The 23,944-nt window shown below is 41.3% G+C and overlaps 1 protein-coding gene, 1 long non-coding RNA gene and 10 other non-coding genes across 14 annotated transcripts in view; 11 read left to right on the top strand and 1 right to left on the bottom strand.

Moving 5' to 3' along the window:
* Positions 1-466: 466 nt before the first annotated feature.
* On the bottom strand, positions 467-956 carry LOC144986780 (uncharacterized). The gene is made up of 2 exons (XR_013650624.1): positions 833-956; positions 467-754 (listed from the first exon to the last, which is right to left on the bottom strand). It is a non-coding gene; the product is annotated as an uncharacterized LOC144986780 (long non-coding RNA).
* Positions 957-9,621: 8,665 nt separating this feature from the next.
* Positions 9,622-23,944, top strand: part of LOC101157157 (double-stranded RNA-specific editase B2-like) — a 43,750-nt gene continuing 29,427 nt past the window's right edge. Inside the window, exon 1 of one of the 3 annotated variants that reach the window (XM_078934402.1) lies at positions 9,622-9,860. In XM_078934402.1, the coding sequence (XP_078790528.1) occupies positions 9,761-9,860 (100 nt within the window). In that variant the 5' untranslated portion in view covers positions 9,622-9,760. The remainder of the gene's footprint in view (positions 9,861-23,944) is intronic. The other 2 variants (XM_078934400.1, XM_078934401.1) reach the window with 2 other exon arrangements.
* trnal-uaa (transfer RNA leucine (anticodon UAA)) lies at positions 15,331-15,412 on the top strand. The gene has a single exon. It is a non-coding gene; the product is annotated as a tRNA-Leu (tRNA).
* Positions 15,520-15,601, top strand: trnas-uga (transfer RNA serine (anticodon UGA)). Its single transcript has one exon. It is a non-coding gene; the product is annotated as a tRNA-Ser (tRNA).
* trnas-cga (transfer RNA serine (anticodon CGA)) lies at positions 16,451-16,532 on the top strand. The gene has a single exon. It is a non-coding gene; the product is annotated as a tRNA-Ser (tRNA).
* Positions 17,665-17,746, top strand: trnas-cga (transfer RNA serine (anticodon CGA)). The gene has a single exon. It is a non-coding gene; the product is annotated as a tRNA-Ser (tRNA).
* trnas-cga (transfer RNA serine (anticodon CGA)) lies at positions 18,510-18,591 on the top strand. The gene has a single exon. It is a non-coding gene; the product is annotated as a tRNA-Ser (tRNA).
* trnas-cga (transfer RNA serine (anticodon CGA)) lies at positions 19,228-19,309 on the top strand. The gene has a single exon. It is a non-coding gene; the product is annotated as a tRNA-Ser (tRNA).
* On the top strand, positions 19,950-20,031 carry trnas-cga (transfer RNA serine (anticodon CGA)). Its single transcript has one exon. It is a non-coding gene; the product is annotated as a tRNA-Ser (tRNA).
* Positions 20,795-20,876, top strand: trnas-cga (transfer RNA serine (anticodon CGA)). Its single transcript has one exon. It is a non-coding gene; the product is annotated as a tRNA-Ser (tRNA).
* trnas-cga (transfer RNA serine (anticodon CGA)) lies at positions 22,554-22,635 on the top strand. The gene has a single exon. It is a non-coding gene; the product is annotated as a tRNA-Ser (tRNA).
* trnas-cga (transfer RNA serine (anticodon CGA)) lies at positions 23,285-23,367 on the top strand. Its single transcript has one exon. It is a non-coding gene; the product is annotated as a tRNA-Ser (tRNA).

Genomic DNA, 23,944 nt, shown 5'->3' with positions numbered 1-23,944 from the left:
TCCTGTCCTTGAAGCCCTCATAAGTATTTTTTAACCAGAAAGATTTGTTTAGAAATTGTTTACAGAAGTTGTTACATAAAACTTTTTTAATATTTAGTTCAGATATATTGATTTGCCTTTGCCTTAATGTAGTTAAATTTTCAGACTGTCCAAGAAATGGTGGGTAAGAAATATGAGGAGGAAGAAGAACAAGTGCAAATAGAAGTACAGCAAGCTGTGGCAGTGAGTATAACAGCTGACATGTTGACATCTGTGAACACATCTGTGACTCTTACCTGTCACAGCATTAATCATAATAAGCAGTTGTGTACATCTGTGTTGGGAGTGCAACACTTTTAACAAAATCACACTGCAGACAACTTGGCCCAAGTCAAAAAGGGCATAAGTGGATGAATTGTCATGATTCGGACGTGAGTTCAAAAATGACCCAGATGCTGGAACCCGGAAAGAGGCTTGGACACAACGGTAAGTTTCAGTGGTTTAATCAGAACCAGATCTTGACAGGACTTTCTTCCAGGAAGAGAGCGAGGGCTGACTGGAGGAAACTTGAGCTGGAATCTCCTTGAGGGGAAACAGCGGCAGGTGCGAGGCTTGAACCAAGACGAGGCGAGGCGGCTGGCTGGAGGTTACTTGAGACGGTGTAGGCGAAGCTTGAACCAAGGCGAGGAGAGGCGGCTGGCTGGAGGTTTCTGGATGCGGCGTGACGGCTGCGTTGGAGGACTGCGACCAGGTGAGGATCCAGAAGGTTTACGTCCTGAGGCAGAGCGAGAAATACCATGAGCTTAAGACAACGAGGCGTGAGACAAAAACGTGAGCTGACCAGACTATGCACCATAGGAGGAACAACGAACTGGCACCGGCTGATGATCCTGGAGGAGTCTATGAAGGCAGGTGTAGATGAGGTGAGTGGATCCAGCTGGTCGCGTCCAACACAGGAAGGAGGGGGGAGGAGGGAGTAGCTGACAGGCCATGAACCTGGCGGTCCAGGGCGACGATCAGGATGGGGCAGCATAGAAGTCGTCAATGAGGGCATGGTCCAGGATGAGCGAACGCGAGATCCACGAGCGTTCCTCTGGACCATACCCCTCCCAATCCACCAAGAATTGGACCCCCCGACGCCGAACGTCCAAGATCTTAGAGACTGTAAAGGCGGGGGCCCCATCGATGGTACGGGCGGGTGGTGGGGAAGTGGCCGGCGGGCACAAAGGACTCTCAGATACCGGTTTGATCTGGGACACGTGAAACGTGGGATGGATCTGCAGAGCCGCCGGAAGACGAAGCCTGACACACGATGGGTTAATGACCCGATCAATTGTGTAGGGTCCAATAAACCTGGGGGACAGTTTACTGGACGAAGCCTGGAGGGGAATGTTGCGAGAGGACAACCACACCTTCTGGCCAGGTTGATACTCGGGACTCACCCCCCTGTGGCGGTTGGCTATCTGGCGGTTGCTCTCCACGGTACGGAGGAGAGCGGCCCTGGTCTGTAGCCAGATGTCCCGACAACGTTGAAGATGGAGCTGGACCGAGGGCACCGCCAGATCCAATTCCTGAGAAGGAAACAGAGGGGGTGAGTAACCCAGAGAGGCCTCGAAGGGGGACAAACCCGTGGCGGTGGAGGAGTGGTTGTTGTGGGCATATTCCGCCCAAACCAGAAACCTTGACCAGTCCGATTGATTTTGGGACGCCAAGCACCTGAGAGCGGCCTCCAGTTCTTGATTGGCCCGCTCAGCTTGGCCGTTAGTCTGAGGGTGGTAACCGGAAGTCAAACTGACCGTGGCCCCCAAGGCGGAGCAGAAAGCTTTCCAGACCTGAGACGTGAACTGGGGACCACGATCAGAGACAATGTCACTAGGTATACAGTGATGCCTGAAGACGTGATTGATGAGGGCGTCGGCGGTTTCGGAAGCTGTGGGCAGTTCAGGGAGAGGGATGAACTGGGCGGCCTTGGAGAAGCGATCAATGACGGTGAGTATCACCGAATGGCCTTGAGAAGGTGGAAGACCCGTAACAAAGTCCACAGCTATGTGGGACCAGGGACGGCTTGGGACTGGCAGGGGTTGCAGAAGACCAGAGGGAGGCCTGTTAGAGGTCTTGGAACGGGCACACGTGCTGCAGGCTGCAATGTACTCCTTAACATCGCGTTCTAAGGTGGGCCAGAAGAAACGACGTTTAAGGAGACGGATGGTGCAATAAACCCCTCCGTGGCAGGCGATACGGGAGGTATGACCCCAGGTGAGGACTTCGGACCTGAGGGAGTCTGGAACGTACAGAGTGCCCGAAGGGCTGGTGACACCTGCGGGGATCTCACTCTGGGCCTGCTGCACCTTGTCTTCTATCTCCCACGTGAGATTACCTATAAAACATGACGTAGGCAGAATGGTTGAGTCTGAGCGGGTTTCAGTAATGGAGTATTTGCGAGACAAGGCATCCGGCTTGACGTTACGACTGCCCGGTCGGTATGAGATGACAAAGTTGAAGCGGTCAAAAAATAAACACCATCTGGCCTGGCGTGAGTTGAGCCGTTTAGCACTGCGAAGATAAGCCAAGTTCTTGTGGTCGGTCCAGATGATGAATAGTTGTTCCGCCCCCTCCAGCCAGTGGCGCCATTCTTCCAACGCAAGCTTGATTGCCAGTAATTCACGATTGCCAACATCGTAATTCTGTTCGGTAGGGCTCAATTTGCGCGAAAAGAAGGCACATGGTTTAAGTTTTCCTGAACAGTCCTCGCGCTGGGACAACACAGCCCCTACTCCAGAGTCCGAGGCATCGACTTCCACTATGAATTGTTTGGACACATCGGGTTGTATGAGGATGGGTGCGGACACAAAAAGGGTCTTGAGCCGTTTGAAAGCGGCATCAGCAGCGGAGTCCCAGATGAAGGGGCGATTGGTAGAGGTGAGCCGCGTGAGGGGAGCAGCTATGGTACTATAATCCCGAATGAATCGACGGTAGAAATTAGAGAACCCCAGGAACTGTTGGAGTTTCTTACGGGTTTGGGGTGTCTCCCAATGAACGACGGCCTCGATCTTGGCGGGGTCGGGACGGATATTGCCAGCCTCGATGATATAACCCAAGAAGGGGACGGAGGAGACGTGAAACGCACACTTCTCAGCCTTGACGTATAACTGATTAGCGAGAAGCCGTTCTAGGACGAGACGGACATGATGTTCGTGTTGCGTCTCGTTGGAGGAAAAAACCAGAATATCGTCAAGATATACGAAGACGAAGCGGTTCAGAAAGTCCCTGAGAACGTCATTCACCAAACGCTGGAACACTGCGGGGGCGTTGGTGAGACCAAACGGCATCACTAAGTATTCAAAGTGGCCCAACGGGGTATTGAACGCCGTCTTCCACTCGTCACCTTCGCGCATGCGTACAAGGTGGTAAGCGTTCCTGAGATCAAGTTTAGAGAATATTTTAGCGTGCTGGACAGAGTTGAAAACAGATTCTAATAACGGTAGGGAGTATTTATCCTTGACTGTGATCTGATTCAGCTCTCGAAAATCAATGCACGGTCGCAACGTCTTATCCTTCTTCTCCACAAAAAAGAACCCGGCAGCGACTGGAGAAGAGGAAGGACGTATGTGACCCAGGGTAAGAGCCTCCTGGATATAGGCTTCCATGGAGCTCTTTTCAGGACCGGAGAGATTGTACAATTTACTTTTCGGGAGAGGAGCTCCGTTTAGCAACTCGATGGCGCAGTCATAAGGTCGATGTGGCGGTAATGCACTAGCCCTAGATTTACAGAAGACGGAACGTAGGTCATGATAGCAGGTGGGTATGTTAGACAGATCGATTTCTTTACCGGGTCCTGTGTCAGGTAATTTGGTGAGGGGAACGGCTGACTGCAGACAGTTAGCCATACAGAAAGTGCTCCAGTTGGAAATGCAAGACGAACACCAATCAATACTGGGATTGTGTTTTTGTAGCCAAGAAAACCCAAGAATTAAGGGTGTCTGCGGACACTGAGTGATAAAGAAATGATGGTACTCACGGTGGTTACCGGAGGTAATAACTAGAACCGGACCGGTGTGTTTGGTAATGCGAGAAAGTTGTTTTCCCCCCAACCCCGCAGCGTTAACAGCGTTGTCGAGGACTTCAATAGGAAGAGAGAGTTCATGAACGAGACTTTGATCCATTAAACTATGTTCGGCCCCAGAGTCAACAAGAGCTTTAAATTCAAAAACTTGATTCTCATTGCAGATCTTGACAGGAACGAGTAAAAACTTGGAAACGTGGGAAGGTTCAGGGTCACCCCCCCCGTGGCCCGTCCCTAAACGGGGGGCTTCTGGAGTCCAAACGAGCGGTGCATTGAGAGACCTGATGGCCCGCCTGCCCACAGTAAAAACATAACCCCCCATCAAGACGCTTCTTTCTCTCCTCTAGAGAGAGCTTGGAGTGGCCTATTTGCATGGGTTCATCAGTTTTAACGGGGGGCGAAGCTTGGCTCGCTGGAGCCGCCAGGGGTAAGTCGCGAACGGGATAGTCAAGGGATGGAGGTGGCTTACATTTCTGCTCAGCGAGGCGTTCCCGGAGGCGGATGTCCGACCTCAGGGCGGCCGTGACAAGTTCTTCGAAAGTGCCTGCTTCGGGCTGGGTGCAAAGATGATCCTTAATGTGCTCATTCAGTGACTGGTAAAAAATCCCCTTGAGTGCGGGATCTGGCCATCCAGCCTCGACAGCAAAAATCCGGAAGTCAATGAGATGTTCACTCACCGGACGGTTACCCTGCCTGAGACCAAGCAACCGTCGGGTGGCTTCCTCCTGCTTTTGAGGCCGGTCGAAGACGAGGCGGAACTCTCCCAGGAAACGCTCGAAAGGGAGATGCGAGATAGGATGGGAGGCCAGGAAAGCTTGAGCCCATTGCAGCGCCTTACTACGGAGAGAGTTCACGATTAGTGATATACGAGTGTGATCGGCTTGATAATACCTGGGGGCTTGTTGAAAAATCAGTTCACATTGCAGAAGGAACCCTCCGCAGGCAGAAACATCCCCGAAAAAAGGTTCCGGCTGTAGTCGAACATTTTCCGTGATGAGGGTGGAAGCGGAAGTAGCATTGTTGCCGGAAATAGGAGGCGAAGCAGAGACTGTGGGCCTTGAAGTTTGACCAGAAAATTCATTAAGAGTCCGAGTGATATCTTTGATGTGAGAAACCAGATCCTCTTGTACAGACGTAATACGAGTGAGTAAGTTAAACTGAAGTCCCAGAAAAATACCTTGTTGGGTAACTGCATGGCGGAGCCCTTCCGGGTCAGCTGGGTCAGAGGTTTGGCCAGTTCGTTCTGTCATGATTCGGACGTGAGTTCAAAAATGACCCAGATGCTGGAACCCGGAAAGAGGCTTGGACACAACGGTAAGTTTCAGTGGTTTAATCAGAACCAGATCTTGACAGGACTTTCTTCCAGGAAGAGAGCGAGGGCTGACTGGAGGAAACTTGAGCTGGAATCTCCTTGAGGGGAAACAGCGGCAGGTGCGAGGCTTGAACCAAGACGAGGCGAGGCGGCTGGCTGGAGGTTACTTGAGACGGTGTAGGCGAAGCTTGAACCAAGGCGAGGAGAGGCGGCTGGCTGGAGGTTTCTGGATGCGGCGTGACGGCTGCGTTGGAGGACTGCGACCAGGTGAGGATCCAGAAGGTTTACGTCCTGAGGCAGAGCGAGAAATACCATGAGCTTAAGACAACGAGGCGTGAGACAAAAACGTGAGCTGACCAGACTATGCACCATAGGAGGAACAACGAACTGGCACCGGCTGATGATCCTGGAGGAGTCTATGAAGGCAGGTGTAGATGAGGTGAGTGGATCCAGCTGGTCGCGTCCAACACAGGAAGGAGGGGGGAGGAGGGAGTAGCTGACAGGCCATGACATGAATGGTCCTTAAGTAATAAAGTGTCCTGTGACCAACACAGCACCAAACAAAATTGCATCTACAAAACATCTGCATATTTGGCATTCTCTTTGCATTGCACACTAAATCTAATAGTCAAGAAATCATGTGATCAAATCCCTGTACTTATATCAGACAAAAATACTTCACATCAACCACCACAACCAAAGAGAAGCTTCCTCAAGTGCAGCAACAGACGGAACAGACAATCATGAAACTTATCAATGAGATGCCAACACGTTGTTACAGCACATATCAGATGCTGGCGAGGCTAAATGATGAGAAAGAGCCAGTGTGAGTATCTCTTGCCTAGTTGACAGACATGCTGACAGCTGGACAGCATAATGAAGAACACTGATCATCCCCTACATGGACTCTTCACTGACCAAAGGAGTGCATTCAGCAAACGCCTTCGCTCTCTGCCATGCTCCACAGAAAGACTCAGGAAGTCCTTTGCACCGAGTGTAATTAGACTGTTCAATGCCGCTGGGAGGGGAGGGAGCATGAGCATGAGGAGGAGTCACTAAACGGGCATCTGCTTTTTTAACACTTATATACTTTTACTCATATTATTTTATTTTTATTGCTCTTATACTTTTTTTACTCTGTTTTTAGTGAGTGTGATTATTTTATGTTTTTATGACTATTTATTACTCAACTACTTATTAAATTTCAATTGAAGGTATTGTGTATTGGAGGAGCAATGGATGGATATGCAAGTTCCCTCGGGATTAATAAGGTTCTCTATCTATCTATCTTATCTATCTATCTACAGCTTTTTCCTCTCCCGCCATAGTCTAGTCACAGTGAAAAGAAGTGCTACATACGCTTTGTCATATTTCCTCCTCTCAGCTTTTGAGATACTTTCACATGTCTCATTTTCTCAGTCTTTCAGTTAAACCTTTCCTGCTTTGTTCTCGGACTGTGGTTGGAAGACGCAGGGGAGATCTTCTCTCCAAGCTGATGGCTGATGTTCCTTCGGGGTTCACTTCCCTGTTCAAACCCTCAGAGCCTCCAGAGGAGGTTAAACAAAAGAAAAGAACGTGTCTCAGTTCTTTTAGAGGAACTTTCCTTATTACTTTTTCCTTAACTGACTGCGCGTGAATACGCTCCACACCCTCACACACGCTCACCCCCCTCCCTTCCTGCACCGCACACCGGTTTCAGCACACGCACACACTCATCCCACAACACTTTCTTTCTTTTCATATCTGTTAAATATTTTCTGTGGTGTCTTTTAACAATCTGTTTACTGTACTTTTTATCACCTGATCTGTATTGTGTGCAAGTACTCCACAGCTTGCTCACTGACATAGAGAGCGCCACCGCCATCAGTGGTGGTGGATGTGCAATTACCTTTTACCGTATTGTACTACGTAAAAAAAGGATGTCCCTTGTCATGTGCGCCTCCCAGGCATTTCATGGTACTATTTGAGGACTGGTGTGATTTGTTATCACAGCCTTTTGATGTGTATTTGACCTGTTTCGACAGAGTTACCTAAAGTCATTAGTAGACGCTTGTGTATGTTATGTCGATTTTCAGGGAATGAAGAGATAGTCTACCAACATATATACTTATTTTAAGAAGAAAGTACAGCAGGAGTGAAAGAGATGGTAGGGGAGCAACAGAGGTGTAGTGAGAAGAAGGAAGATGAGACAGAGCAGCATGACCAGGATCAATAATGACAGAAGATGGTGAGGAAGACAAACATGAGACGGCATCAGACAGTCAGCATCATTGGTCAGAGAAGCAAAGCAGAACTCAGCAAAAGGGGCTCGACCTGTTCCTGGACCAACAGGTGAAGTTAGAATTATGTTGCCCTAATAACTAAACTGTTTCATGTTTATTAACCTGAATAGAAATGTCTACAGATATATCACAGATATAATTAATAATTACTATGGAAGGGTAATATTATCATCATTATTATTTCAGAACACGTGATTTGACTTACTGTTCATTAAAGATATCTCCCAGTCAAGAGCCGAACACCCCAAGCAGCTACACCTAAAATACTTCCCACAAATGTATCAAGGTGACAGAAAAAGGTGTTTTTCTAAAGACTGGTACAACGTAGATAAGTGGCTCTTTTGTCAAATGTAATTGGAAAATAAAAAAACATTTTTGTGGAACTCAAAATTTAAGCTGTACTTTTATTTGTCTATGCACATTAGTAGCATTAAATATAAACACAATAAAATACATAATAAATCCGTAGACCTTTAACTTTCTGTTAGTCTTCTAAAGGCATTGCTACACTGTTTAGCAGAATGAATTTTGAAAATATAACTCCTGGCTTTTGTGTGGCCGATGGCTGATGAGTGACAGTCACACACGCGATTTGACCAGAATAGGTGCAGCACTTTACTCAGGCTTTATAACAAACCAATTATTGTTGGCAGTGTGGGTTCATTGTTGTGATGGAAATCGCGGCTCTTCTTAGAGATTTGGCTGTTTTGGATCGGCTCAGTAAAAAGCCTCTTTCAGCTCCCAAACGTGTCTAGAGGTTTTTTTTTGTTGCTTTATTTAATTTACCATGAACATCATAAGATTATGCACATAATGAATAACTGATTTTAAAAAAGTGTTTTTAATTCATATAAGTGTATAATTGTATGTTATCTATTCTTTCCAGATAAGATGTGCAAGAGAAATGATAACAATCTACAATTCAATTCAACGGATCTGGTTTCTTTTGCATTGATCTGCTCTAGAAGATTCTCTCAGGTGTCTGTACAGGCTAGTTGTGGAGCTGGTTTTATATGGAATTATTTTCCTGCAGACTATACAATCTTTTTCTATCAATAAAAGTCAAATGGCTCCACATTTTGCTTCTGTTCCCAGTCCTGTCACTCCTTTTTTTCTCTTTACATTTTTTTGTTGCTGTAGTTGGTTTCCCCATCGCTTTCTCCATCTCTCCCTTATACTCGGTTTTTATACTGCTCGGCGGACAAAGTGTGTGTGTATTAGCCTGGAGGCGGTCTTCCTGAAAGGGGCTTTTCGCTCTTTGTGACCCACACTTGTTTTTGTGGATTGGGAGAGGCTGGTGCTCAGATTGCCTCTTTGGGATTGTTTTTCATGAGGAATCAACATTATAAAACACTAAAAACTCAAAAAAAGTTTATTTTGCATATGATATAACCCCTTTAATATGTTAGTCTAATGATTTTCAGGATTCTGAAGTAAGTCTGTTTCAATCTCAAGCCGGAAGTCAAAAAATAGTTGATCTGCACATAAGGGAATTTATTTACAAGTTCATTTCAATTTAACCTATAAGAACAAACTTACAAAAAATGTTTTATCAGGACACAATGAATGCAACAACATCAAACAGAATCTATTTCTAAGTTTTGAAAATTAAAAAATAATCTCTGCAAATTGCTGTAGATCAATTTGTTACAAATTGTTCCAGTAACGCCAAATTAGATCCAATATTTGTTTTAATAATAATATTTTGAATTAAAACATAATAATCTCTAGTAATAATTTTAGACATGAGTCACTGACTATAAATGGATGAAAAACCTTTTTTGTTAGCATGATGAATTTTAGCAATGGTGACCATAAAAGAACAGAAAAAATGTAAAAATATTAATAAAAAGCAAATGTCTATTAATTTTATAGGAATGTTAGCGATAATTATGTACTTCCCGATGAAGGCTAACCAGCCGATGCCCTTCCCATACCCGTGATGTCACAGCTTTAGCAGCCCCCCTGCAGCCTGGTAAAGCTGGTGGCAGTGGGGGGAGATCTCAGTCACTGTATGGCGCTTGTTGATGCTGAGCTGCACTCTGACTCTACCTCGTGCTTCTGTCTCACACAAGCTAGGGAAAAGACTCAGAACAGGAGCATACAACTGCTTAAGTCCACTGAATGGAACCAGTGTTCTGGACCTGCAGAGGGAGCATGGAGCCGTCAGACTGTGACACGAAGGCAAAGTCCAAGAGGAGGAGGAGGAGGCGTAAAGACAAAGGTTAGTCCAGCAGCAGTTGTGTGAGCACATCGGGGGGAATTGTTGATGCACGTTTCTGCACTCATGCATTCACAGGATGGGCTAAACCAAATTAACCGGTCTTTCACAAGAAGTTAGAGTAAAGATTATTTTGTGATGCCAATAATACATCTGTTTGTAATGGATGCAACTATGTAGATACAATTATTTGGGTGTCATTGTGGCTGTTTGTTGCATGTGCCTCAGTTTCAACTCTTCAAAGTGCCATGTGGACCAGCCTACCCCTAAGAATTGAACCATTGGCAGTAGATGTGTTTCATTGGCCAGATGTTAACTCAAGAAAACTGAATATCAGGACCACATTTGGGTCAAAATGTTTGTCTTCTATCCCAACTGCTCTTTTCAACAATTAAAAAAAGATGACAACATACTGTTGAGACAGAAACTGCATTCTCTGTTTAAGACAAAATACTCAATGTTTTGCATATTTTTTTCATCTCAGTGGGAGATTTTCTTGTATCAAATGCTGTCAGACATGTTTACTTAAGGATTTGACCAAACGATGGAAGTCCCTGCAAGTTCATATGGTATCTTTATAGAAAAGCCCTAAAAGACATGTTACACACATGCTAAACTTCCCTGGAATTAGCTCAAATTTTAAAAACTGCGGTGTAATATCAAGTTTCAACGAAATATAGGACAAGTAATATAAAATGTGGCCTTTTTTAAAATATTCTAGCAAGCATAAAATAGCAAACAAAACATTATCTGCTGACCTTTTATGAGCTGATTGAGTTCACATAAAAAAATCCTTAAATAATCTATATTTATTTATTATTGACTCTGAATTTTATCCAAACTCCCCCTTTGATAGTTTGTCTTAACTTAAAATTTCACACAATAACAAGCGTGCAATCTGTGCAAAGAAATACCTGCACAAAATAATATGCACACTATTTTATATAGTGAATGTAATACTTACTAGAAAGTTTTAAAGGTTTTAAGAGAGAACAGGTACTTCCCAGTCTCTTATACTGTAAACACATACATTTAAGCTTTTATAATCAAATAAAACCTAAAGCTTAGCTTCTATTTGGGGTATCAAGGTTTTGTAGACTTCCTGCAATCAGTTTGCCATAAATATTTATTGGTTTTGCACTGTCTGAGTACCCAAACACCCTGAAAAAGCTGTTTTGTTTGATGTAGTTTTAAAGGTTACACCAGCCTGTTACCTTTAATTAATGTACGTGACGGCATTTTGAAAAGGGCAGTAAACAATGACACATGGCTTTGCAGATGCAGTAAAATCACCATGATATGGTCCGATTAATAAAATAAATTAACATCTAAACTGATCAGATCACAAAAATAAGACCCAGGCCCTGGATCTTATTTTCCATAAATTATTTTCCAAACTTTTCCATAAATATTTTCATCATTATAGGAACACAATGCATACCTGATGCTTGGTTGTTAATATATTCAAATCTATGCACACTTAGATTTACACAAACTGTTAGACTCCTTGGTCCGTGTTTCAAGACGGGTCGGGTAGAAAGCTGATCGCCGGAGACCCCTTGCGGCCGTTGTACATGAGCCGGCCCTCCCCCGGCTGGTCCCTGCCCGGGGAGGCATGACACAGTCGGAGCGCATTGGGGACTGTCCTTTCCCCCTGGTACAAGAGAGGGGGCAGTGAGCACTTCAGTTCACAGCCCGATGCGCCAAGGTCCGGGGAAGGGGCGCTCTAAAGCAGCGGGGCTCGCTGAACCGTGGTGGTGGGCTCTTTGCTACTGAAGAAATCCTGGTTAGTTATTTTCTTCTGCTTAGTAATATGCTTCAATTTAGTAAGTCGTCCTATTTTTGTTTTTTGTTTTTGTAGCAAGTCATCCTTGATTAAACAAAACAAAAAGATCTGTGGTCCCACCAGAAAACATGAAAATAGTGCGAAGTCTAATGTTACTATTGACTTTGAATAGACTACAAGATTGTTCACTATTCTGAGAGTAAACTCACTGAGATCTTCCTAAATGAATTCCATGAGTTCTCCTTTATGAGCTGACAGTTATAAATTACTTGTGAAAGTCACATCCTTGTCTTTCCAGCTCTGTTTGTATAATTGTAGCCCAGTAGAAGTAGGTATCTAGCTCTTTCCAAAATGTCACGCCCCACTTTTTGTACACAGTAGGCTAGTGTAGTGTTTGTGGCATGCTGAAGCTAAAGCAAGAAAATTACCACTTTTTAGAATGTTTTCTTCTTATAAATGATCTGTATTTGCTCTCATTTTAACCTTGAGTTGGAATTTAGCCAGTTAACCTTTTTGAATTTTTGTTTTCTCTCTCTTCTTTCAGCTCCTGAGATGCATCAATAGATGACTTGTCCTTTTTTACTTTTTTCAGTTTTACTTATTAAGATTAACTGAGACAAAGGTTACATCAAAAAAGTTATTTTAAGAAGAATCTAGCATACTTAAACACATCTTTTATATAAATATTTAGCATTGTCAGATGGGTGTGTAAAATCAAAGTGAAGTTTAGATGTTCAGTTGGAGCATCAAACACAAATCAATCAAAAACTATGTGTTCTCAATCTAAATTGTGCATTTTCTGTGTTCAAACATACGATCTTATCTTGATAGAAGTCCAAGTAATTACAATTACAGACGTCAGGATCAGCTTTATGGATAAAACAGGCATTGTTCTGGACATGCTAATCCTGGTAAATGCTGCAGATTATTCCATAATGATGGCTCTGGGATTAAATCCAGTGGTTATTCAAAGTGTTCTAAGCTTGTTCTACTCTCATTAATGACCCATCAGCCCATTTTTGTACTAAACATGGGGTGAAAGCATGTTCACCTAGAAGTAGAAAGGCCTAGAAAAGATGTAATTGCTCTGGACTAAAATTCACAAGTTATTTCTAGACTTTAGCTAATGTATGTTCAATGTCAAAACAATTAGCAGCAGTTTTATGATTTGGTTGATGAGCTAATATTTTTAAAGGTGAAGTTGTTTCTAAAATGAAAACCCCAAATTCGTGTCAAGAATTTGAAGAAATTGTTTCTGACTGTATTTGTTTAATAGTTTACTCTGAAAATATAAAATTTGTATGTTTCTCAGATTGAGTTGTTTGCATTATGCAAAAGGTTTTTTTGACTTTCTAGGATGACTGGTGGAAACTCACTTTGAGCAAGCAGCTTCATTTTATTAGTAAAACCAATTCAAATCATATGTCGACTTGACAATAAACAAAACATCTAAATGTAGCGGGGATCAAATAATGAAAAAAACAGTGTATTTTTAAGACTTCATGTTTTTGTTTATAGTGACATTTAGGGATTTTTGAGATTCTGTTTTTTTTCTATATATACTATAGTGAAGATGCTTACATTTATATAAATACATTTATGGTTAATTCATGTAAATATACAGTAAACGTTTTGTGTTTTTAACATTTTTCTATGTAATAATGTCTAACCTATCATGCATTTAGAATGCAGCAATAAATATGGCAATGCTAGGTTTGGATTAGGTTTGCGCCAACATTATTAAGGTTAAATAGCACAAGGAAAATGCACGCTATTGTACTACAGGCTTAAGATTCCAGTTATGTCATTAACTTGTCAAAATTCAAAACTGTTGGCGAAGACACTTGATTAAGCCTTTTTATAAATCAACAGAAACTGTTGACAGACTGTGTTCACAATTAAAAGATTACATTAGGATTTTTTCCCATTTACAGATGACAAGAGGAAGCTGTTGTGAGCATTTAAAATCAAAACAAACTGCCATTTGGTGATAGGAATCCCTCTTTTACTCCATTGTCATTAACAAACTGTCATTTGTTGGCTGTAACGTCTCAGCGAAAGGATTTGATTGTCGTGCTTTCAGTGGAGATTATGATTCTCCTGCAAGCAGCAAACAGATGCCGTCTGCTCCGTCAGTTCTTTCCTGTCCTTCTGTGTTTGAACATATCAGCATATATTGGATGCATTTTGGATAAGTGAGCTCCATTGTGCTGTCAAACCTAGTGGGGCATGTCAGTGTGCAATTTCACTGATGGATTCTGCAAACGCCACTCTTCTCAGAGGCTCTGGTTTTATGAAAACATCTGCAATATGGTTTGTGTGCCCATTTCACTTAATTGAAGGGGTACTCAGCTGCTATTTTCTCTGCAGCATAAAGGAATTGACTCATTCAGACTAACTACTCCATACACTTAAAATCTAGGATAAATACATTTGTCTAACCGAAACTTTAATTTTGGAGAATTTACAAACAGAAATTCTAAGAAAATAATATTTGGATAACACATTCCAATGGCTTACAAATTTTGAAAACTACATTTACATGTTTCCAGGCCCTATGGGTGTACAGTACAGGTATGAGTTTAAAAAGTATTTGTAGTTTTAAATTTTGGTATTTTTGGCACACGTATGCATATAAAGTTAGGTAAAACTTCAAATACATTTTTATAAATAGACAAGAAAAACCAAATTTAACACAAAACTCTTTTTTTTAAATTAGACAATTCTTTTATAAAAGAACAGCCTATTTGAACTGACCTTTTTGAAATTTTCCAAATTAAGAATTTAGCAATATTAACAATATTTCTTAAAGGGTTTGGTTCAGTTTCTGTTGCCACATTTGGTCCTGATATGCCAGACCAAGAAATTTTGAAGCTGTAAGATTTCTGTTTAAGGAACATATTTAGGATATCATTAAAGCAACAAGACTACATTTAAAAAAACCTCCAAGAATATTAGAACAACAGTCAAACCCAATGATAGTAGGGTAGTTTTTGCTTCGTGCAACCACAATACCTGGCAGATTTCTGTCATTTCAAGCTCAAAAGTCGTGTGGTTTTTTTTTTTAAAACCAGAACACAGTAGCAAATGCTCCTTTGTATGGATTGAAATTATATTTTAGTTATGGGTTTTTTGGTCTGAACCTGAAATCTATGTCAGAGACCCTCATCCCAGCCGCTTCATACTCGGCCACAAACCGCCCTAATGCATGCTGGAGGTCCCAGCTTGATGAAGCCAACAGGACAACATCATCTGCAAAGAGCAGAGATGAAACCCTGTGGTCCCCAAACCAGACCCCCTCCGGCCCCTGCCTGTGCCCAAGAAATTTTGTCCATAAAAACTATGAACAAAACCGGTGATAAAGGGCAGACCTGCCGGACTCCAACGTGCACCGGGAACAGGTTTGACTTACTGCCGGCTATGCGAACAAAGCTCTTGCTCCGGTCATGCAGAGACCGGACAGCCCTCAGTAAGGCTCCCCGGACCCCATACTCCCAGAGCACCCTCAACAGGATACGTGGGACGCGGTTGAGGGCCTTCTCCAAATCCACAAAACATATCTGGACTGAATGAGCGAACACCTGCATTCCCTCCAGCACCCCTGACAATGGGTGATTAAAAAGATCCTTTGAGGTATTTGATTTGAAAATCTGTCTGGCAAAAATGCTTGCTTCAAGAGGCTAACCAGCTGTGATGGCCGAGTCTTTAAGGCGTTGGACTTAAAATCCAATGGGGTTTCCCCCCGCAGGTTCAAATCCTGCTCACAGTGTAATCCTTAAAGAGTGCTACCAGCAAATATGCACTGCAGGGTTCAAACTGAGATGCCTGGGGCCGTTTTCTGCTTTCAAAGAAATGATTGACACATATCATCAACTTCCTGTGATGGCCGAGTCATTAAGGCGTTGGACTTGAAATCCAATGGGGTTTCCCCGCGCAGATTCAAGTCCTGCTCACAGCGTCATGCTACAAGTGTGAATTTCAGCTATCACCATCAATGAAAACTATGTAGACTGCTCTAACAATTGCAGTGTGCAAATTGTATGTTCAAAAATAATTCATGCATTTGTTATCGCCACATTCAAAACATCAGTTATTTCATTCAATTTTAAAAGACTAATAAACCATCCATAAAACTACTCATTGATCTTTTATGCCGTTTCTTTTTCCAGTGACCTAACCTGTATCAGTAATCAAGCCAAATGATTTCTTATTCCTATATATCCAACAGGTATTTGTCAAAAATACTGGTTAGGGCCCTTCCTTTTTAATAGTGGATGGAGAGTATAATATAGTAATGATCCATCCATAAAAGTACACATCGCTCTTTTATGCCTTTAATTTTTCGATGACCTAACCCATAACAGCAGTAAAGTCAAAGTCCACTAGCTACATAAAAATTGGCTTTGCTCAATGGCATGTGGGTTTCCTTGCCTGGAATTTGTTGAATAGAATTCCTCAATTTCAACTTATTGATTAAACTTTGACAACGGCTAACTGGCATTCTCAGTTCTTTGGATGTATTCTTACAGTCCTTTCCTTGTTTTGTCTAGTTAACTTACCTTTTCCTGTTGATGCTTTGCTTTGATAGCTCCTTAGCTTTCCCAATGACTCATGTTCCAAAAAAGTCAGTGTAGCACTGGACGAAGGTTGCCAGAGTCTGCTGGGAGCCAAGATCCTTCAACAAAATTTGATCCCACATTGCTTTGGGTTTTAGTCTTGAACAATGAGTGATTAAAAAGATGCATCCCTCGAAGTATTTGATTTGAAAATCTGTTTGGCAAAAATGCTTGCTTCAACAAGTCAACCAGCTGTGATGGCTGAGTCGTTAAGGCGTTGGACTCGAAATCCAATGGGGTTTCCCCGCGCAGGTTCAAATCCTGCTCACAGCGTCATTCTACGACAGTGCTACCAGCAGAAATGCAGTACAGAGATGCCTTCGGCCATTTTCTGCTTTCAAAGAAATGGATGTACTTACTATAGCATATTTGATTAGTTCATGTCAATTTATTCAATTTTAATACAGTAATAATCCATCCATAAAAGTACACTTCGCTCTTTTATGCCTTTAATTTTTCGATGACCTAACCCATAACAGCAGTAAAGTCAAAGTCCACTAGCTTGATGCTAACGTATAATGGAATTTGCCATAGGACGGCTAATGATAACTCTAGTCTTCCACTTTATGGGATCACATCCTTAAAAACGCTCCATTCCCCAATCACTTGTCAGTTCTTTCTTTCCAACAGATATTTGTCTAAGAAACACTGGTGAGAGCCCTTCCTTTTTTACTAGTGAATGGAGTGCAAAAAATCTCTAGAATATTCCAAATCAGTCAGTGGCAAATAAAGAAACCAACCAAAAAACACTGGAACATTGCAGCCTTTATCAAAGGACACACTAACATGGATTGGCATTTGTTTGGCCAAAAAATTCTTTTTTACTTTTCTGTGGAAAATCTCCACATTACTAAAATTTTTTTTTGTTTTTTGGCATGTTGCAAACTCATAGAGTAATATTCATATTAAGGAAGTCGGCATTCATTTCCCAAAAATGAATAAATAAAAACAGGGAATTAAAAAGAGGCTTTGAGCATTTCATCTGTACATAAAAATTGGCTTTGCTCAATGGCATGTGGGTTTCCTTGCCTGAAATTTGTTCAATAGAATTCCTCAATTTCAATTTCTTGATTAAACTTTGACAACGGCTAACTGGCATTCTCAGTTCTTTGGATGTATTCTTACAGTCCTTTCCTTGTTTTGTCTAGTTAACTTACCTTTTCCTGTTGATGCTTTGCTTTAATAGCTCCTTAGCTTTCCCAATGACTCATGTTCCAAAAAAGTCAGTGTAGCACTGGACGAAGGTTGCCAGAGTCTGCTGGGAGCCAAGATCCTTCAACAAAATTTGATCCCACATCGCTTTGGGTTTTAGTCTTGAACAATGAGTGATTAAAAAGATGCATCCCTCGAAGTATTTGATTTGAAAATCTGTTTGGCAAAAATGCTTGCTTCAACAAGCCAACCAGCTGTGATGGCCGAGTCGTTAAGGCGTTGGACTCGAAATCCAATGGGGTTTCCCCGCGCAGGTTCAAATCCTGCTCACAGTGTCATGCTACAAGTGTGAATTTCAGCTATCACCATCAATGAAAACTATGTAGACTCCTCTAACAATTGCAGTGTGCAAATTGTATCTGCACAAATAATTCATTTACTTGTTATTGCCACATTCAAAACATCAGTTATTTCATCCAATTTTAAAAGACTAATAAACCATCCATAAAACTACTCATTGATCTTTTATGCCGTTTCTTTTTCCTGTGACCTAACCTGTATCAGTAATCAAGCCAAATGATTTCTTATTCCTATATATCCAACAGGTATTTGTCAAAAATACTGGTTAGGGCCCTTCCTTTTTACTAGTGGATGGAGAGCAAAAAAAGTCTAGAATATTCCAAATCAGTCAATGCCAAAAAAAAGGAATGGAAAAAAAACACTGGAACATTGCAGCCTTCATCAAAGAAGTCACTAAATGGGATATGCATCTGTTTGACCAAAGAATTGTTTGATCCTCTCAGTAGTTCTCCACAGTACTGAATTTACTTTATTTGGTACGTTACAAACATCTTTTCTGAGAAAAAAAAAATATTCCAAGAAAGCTGCACGTCGCTAAAAATGTTGATGTAAATAGCTACAAAGTCCAAATTTTAAAAACTAAATAAAACACAGCCAGAGTTATACAAGGCTAAAAGTTTAATCTCACATTGCTTGGGGTTTTAGTCTTGAACAATGAGTGATTAAAAAGATGCATCCCTCGAAGTATTTGATTTGAAAATCTGTTTGGCAAAAATGCTTGTTTTAACAAGCCAACCAGCTGTGATGGCCGAGTCGTTAAGGCGTTGGACTCGAAATCCAATGGGGTTTCCCCGCGCAGGTTCAAATCCTGCTCACAGCGTCATTCTACGACAGTGCTACCAGCAGAGATGCCTTCGGCCATTTTCTGCTTTCAAAGAAATGGATGTACATACTATAGCATATTTGATTAGTTCATGTCAATTTATTCAATTTTAATATAGTAATGATCCATCCATAAAACTACACATCGCTCTTTTATGCCTTTAATTTTTCGTTGACCTAACCCATAACAGCAGTAAAGTCAAAGTCCACTAGCTACATAAAAATTGGCTTTGCTCAAAGGCATGTGGGTTTCCTTGCCTGAAATTTGTTCAATAGAATTCCTCAATTTCAATTTCTTGATTAAACTTTGACAACGGCTAACTGGCATTCCCAGTTCTTTGGATGTATTCTTACAGTCCTTTCCTTGTTTTGTCTAGTTAACTTACCTTTTCCTGTTGATGCTTTGCTTTGATAGCTCCTTAGCTTTCCCAATGACTCATGTTCCAAAAAAGTCAGTGTAGCACTGGACGAAGGTTGCCAGAGTCTGCTGGGAGCCAAGGTCCTTCAACAAAATTTGATCCCACATTGCTTTGGGTTTTAGTCTTGAACAATGAGTGATTAAAAAGATGCATCCGTCGAAGTATTTGATTTGAAAATCTGTTTGGCAAAAATGCTTGCTTCAACAAGCCAACCAGCTGTGATGGCCGAGTCGTTAAGGCGTTGGACTCGAAATCCAATGGGGTTTCCCCGCGCAGGTTCAAATCCTGCTCACAGCGTCATTCTACGACAGTGCTACCAGCAGAAATGCAGTACAGAGATGCCTTCAGCCATTTTCTGCTTTCAAAGAAATGGATGTACTTACTATAGCATATTTGATTAGTTCATGTCAATTTTAATATAGTAATGATCCATCCATAAAACTACACATCGCTCTTTTATGCCTTTAATTTTTCGTTGACCTAACCCATAACAGCAGTAAAGTCAAAGTCCACTAGCTACCTAAAAATTGGCTTTGCTCAATGGCATGTGGGTTTCCTTGCCTGGAATTTGTTGAATAGAATTCCTCAATTTCAACTTATTGATTAAACTTTGACAACGGCTAACTGGCATTCTCAGTTCTTTGGATGTATTCTTACAGTCCTTTCCTTGTTTTGTCTAGTTAACTTACCTTTTCCTGTTGATACTTTGCTTTGATAGCTCCTTAGCTTTCCCAATGACTCATGTTCCAAAAATGTCAGTGTAGCACTGGACGAAGGTTGCCAGAGTCTGCTGGGAGCCAAGATCCTTCAACAAAATTTGATCCCACATCGCTTTGGGTTTTAGTCGTGAACAATGAGTGATTAAAAAGATGCATCCGTCGAAGTATTTGATTTGAAAATCTTTTTGGCAAAAATCCTTGCTTCAACAAGCCAACCAGCTGTGATGGCCGAGTCGTTAAGGCGTTGGACTCGAAATCCAATGGGGTTTCCCCGCGCAGGTTCAAATCCTGCTCACAGCGTCATGCTACAAGTGTGAATTTCAGCTGTCACCATCAATGAAAACTATGTAGACTCCTCTAACAATTGCAGTGTGCAAATTGTATCTTCACAAATAATTCATTTACTTGTTATTGCCACATTCAAAACATCAGTTATTTCATCCAATTTTAAAAGACTAATAAACCATCCATAAAACTACTCATTGATCTTTTATGCCGTTTCTTTTTCCTGTGACCTAACCTGTATCAGTAATCAAGCCAAATGATTTCTTATTCCTATATATCCAACAGGTATTTGTCAAAAATACTGGTTAGGGCCCTTCCTTTTTACTAGTGGATGGAGAGCAAAAAAAGTCTAGAATATTCCAAATCAGTCAATGCCAAAAAAAAGGAATGGAAAAAAAACACTGGAACATTGCAGCCTTCATCAAAGAAGTCACTAAATGGGATATGCATCTGTTTGACCAAAGATCTGTTTGATCCTCTCAGTAGTTCTCCACAGTACTGAATTTACTTTATTTGGTACGTTACAAACACCTTTTCTGAGAAAAAAAAAATATTCCTAGAAAGCTGCACGTCGCTAAAAATGTTGATGTAAATAGCTACAAAGTCCAAATTTTAAAAACTAAATAAAACACAGCCAGAGTTATACAAGGCTAAAAGTTTAATCTCACATTGCTTGGGGTTTTAGTCTTGAACAATGAGTGATTAAAAAGATGCATCCCTCGAAGTATTTGATTTGAAAATCTGTTTGGCAAAAATGCTTGTTTTAACAAGCCAACCAGCTGTGATGGCCGAGTCGTTAAGGCGTTGGACTCGAAATCCAATGGGGTTTCCCCGCGCAGGTTCAAATCCTGCTCACAGCGTCATTCTGCGAGAGTGCTACCAGCAGAGATGCCTTCGGCCATTTTCTGCTTTCAAAGAAATGGATGTACATACTATAGCATATTTGATTAGTTCATGTCAATTTATTCAATTTTAATATAGTAATGATCCATCCATAAAACTACACATCGCTCTTTTATGCCTTTAATTTTTCGTTGACCTAACCCATAACAGCAGTAAAGTCAAAGTCCACTAGCTACATAAAAATTGGCTTTGCTCAAAGGCATGTGGGTTTCCTTGCCTGAAATTTGTTCAATAGAATTCCTCAATTTCAATTTATTGATTAAACTTTGACAACGGCTAACTGGCATTCTCAGTTCTTTGGATGTATTCTTACAGTCCTTTCCTTGTTTTGTCTAGTTAACTTACCTTTTCCTGTTGATGCTTTGCTTTGATAGCTCCTTAGCTTTCCCAATGACTCATGTTCCAAAAATGTCAGTGTAGCACTGGACGAAGGTTGCCAGAGTCTGCTGGGAGCCAAGGTCCTTCAACAAAATTTGATCCCACATTGCTTTGGGTTTTAGTCTTGAACAATGAGTGATTAAAAAGATGCATCCCTCGAAGTATTTGCCTTCGGCCATTTTCTGCTTTCAAAGAAATGGATGTACATACTATAGCATATTTGATTAGTTCATGTCAATTTATTCAATTTTAATACAGTAATAATCCATCCATAAAAGTACACTTCGCTCTTTTATGCCTTTAATTTTTCGATGACCTAACCCATAACAGCAGTAAAGTCAAAGTCCACTAGCTTGATGCTAACGTATAATGGAATTTGCCATAGGACGGCTAATGATAACTCTAGTCTTCCACTTTATGGGATCACATCCTTAAAAACGCTCCATTCCCCAATCACTTGTCAGTTCTTTCTTTCCAACAGATATTTGTCTAAGAAACACTGGCGAGAGCCCTTCCTTTTTTACTAGTGAATGGAGTGCAAAAAATCTCTAAAATATTCCAAATCAGTCAGTGGCAAATAAAGAAACCAAGCAAAAAACACTGGAACATTGCAGCCTTTATCAAAGGACACACTAACATGGATTGGCATTTGTTTGGCCAAAAAATTCTTTTTTACTTTTCTGTGGAAAATCTCCACATTACTAAAATTTGTTTTTGTTTTTTGGCATGTTGCAAACTCATAGAGTAATATTCATATTAAGGAAGTCGGCATTCATTTCCCAAAAATGAATAAATAAAAACAGGGAATTAAAAAGAGGCTTTAAGCATTTCATCTGTACATAAAAATTGGCTTTGCTCAATGGCATGTGGGTTTCCTTGCCTGGAATTTGTTGAATAGAATTCCTCAATTTCAACTTATTGATTAAACTTTGACAACGGCTAACTGGCATTCTCAGTTCTTTGGATGTATTCTTACAGTCCTTTCCTTGTTTTGTCTAGTTAACTTACCTTTTCCTGTTGATGCTTTGCTTTGATAGCTCCTTAGCTTTCCCAATGACTCATGTTCCAAAAATGTCAGTGTAGCACTGGACGAAGGTTGCCAGAGTCTGCTGGGAGCCAAGGTCCTTCAACAAAATTTGATCCCACATCGCTTTGGGTTTTAGTCGTGAACAATGAGTGATTAAAAAGATGCATCCCTCGAAGTATTTGATTTGAAAATCTGTTTGGCAAAAATGCTTGCTTCAACAAGCCAACCAGCTGTGATGGCCGAGTCGTTAAGGCGTTGGACTCGAAATCCAATGGGGTTTCCCCGCGCAGGTTCAAATCCTGCTCACAGCGTCATTCTACGACAGTGCTACCAGCAGAAATGCAGTACAGAGATGCCTTCGGCCATTTTCTGCTTTCAAAGAAATGGATGTACTTACTATAGCATATTTGATTAGTTCATGTCAATTTATTCAATTTTAATATAGTAATGATCCATCCATAAAACTACACATCGCTCTTTTATGCCTTTAATTTTTCGATGACCTAACCCATAACAGCAGTAAAGTCAAAGTCCACTAGCTACATAAAAATTGGCTTTGCTCAATGGCATGTGGGTTTCCTTGCCTGGAATTTGTTGAATAGAATTCCTCAATTTCAACTTATTGATTAGACTTTGACAACGGCTAACTGGCATTCTCAGCTCTTTGGATGTATTCTTACAGTGCTTTCCTTGTTTTGTCTAGTTAACTTACCTTTTCCTGTTGATGCTTTGCTTTGATAGCTCCTTAGCTTTCCCAATGACTCATGTTCCAAAAAAGTCAGTGTAGCACTGGACGAAGGTTGCCAGAGTCTGCTGGGAGCCAAGATCCTTCAACAAAATTTGATCCCACATTGCTTTGGGTTTTAGTCTTGAACAATGAGTGATTAAAAAGATGCATCCGTCGAAGTATTTGATTTGAAAATCTGTTTGGCAAAAATGCTTGCTTAAACAAGCCAACCAGCTGTGATGGCCGAGTCGTTAAGGCGTTGGACTCGAAATCCAATGGGGTTTCCCCGCGCAGGTTCAAATCCTGTCATGCTACAAGAGTGCTACCAGCAGAAATGCAGTACAGAGATGCCTTCGGCCATTTTCTGCTTTCAAAGAAATGGATGTACTTACTATAGCATATTTGATTAGTTCATGTCAATTTATTCAATTTTAATATAGTAATGATCCATCCATAAAACTACACATCGCTCTTTTATGCCTTTAATTTTTTCGATGACCTAACCCATAACAGCAGTAAAGTCAAAGTCCACTAGCTACATAAAAATTGGCTTTGCTCAATGGCATGTGGGTTTCCTTGCCTGGAATTTGTTGAATAGAATTCCTCAATTTCAACTTATTGATTAGACTTTGACAACGGCTAACTGGCATTCTCAGTTCTTTGGATGTATTCTTACAGTCCTTTCCTTGTTTTGTCTAGTTAACTTACCTTTTCCTGTTGATGCTTTGCTTTGATAGCTCCTTAGCTTTCCCAATGACTCATGTTCCAAAAAAGTCAGTGTAGCACTGGACGAAGGTTGCCAGAGTCTGCTGGGAGCCAAGATCCTTCAACAAAATTTGATCCCACATTGCTTTGGGTTTTAGTCTTGAACATTGAGTGATTAAAAAGATGCA

The sequence above is a fragment of the Oryzias latipes genome, chromosome 17 (assembly GCF_053564925.1).
Source record: "Oryzias latipes strain Hd-rR chromosome 17, Olatipes_Hd-rR_3.1".
Lineage (NCBI taxonomy): Eukaryota > Metazoa > Chordata > Actinopteri > Beloniformes > Adrianichthyidae > Oryzias > Oryzias latipes.
This window is presented reverse-complemented; position numbering and strand designations above follow the sequence as displayed.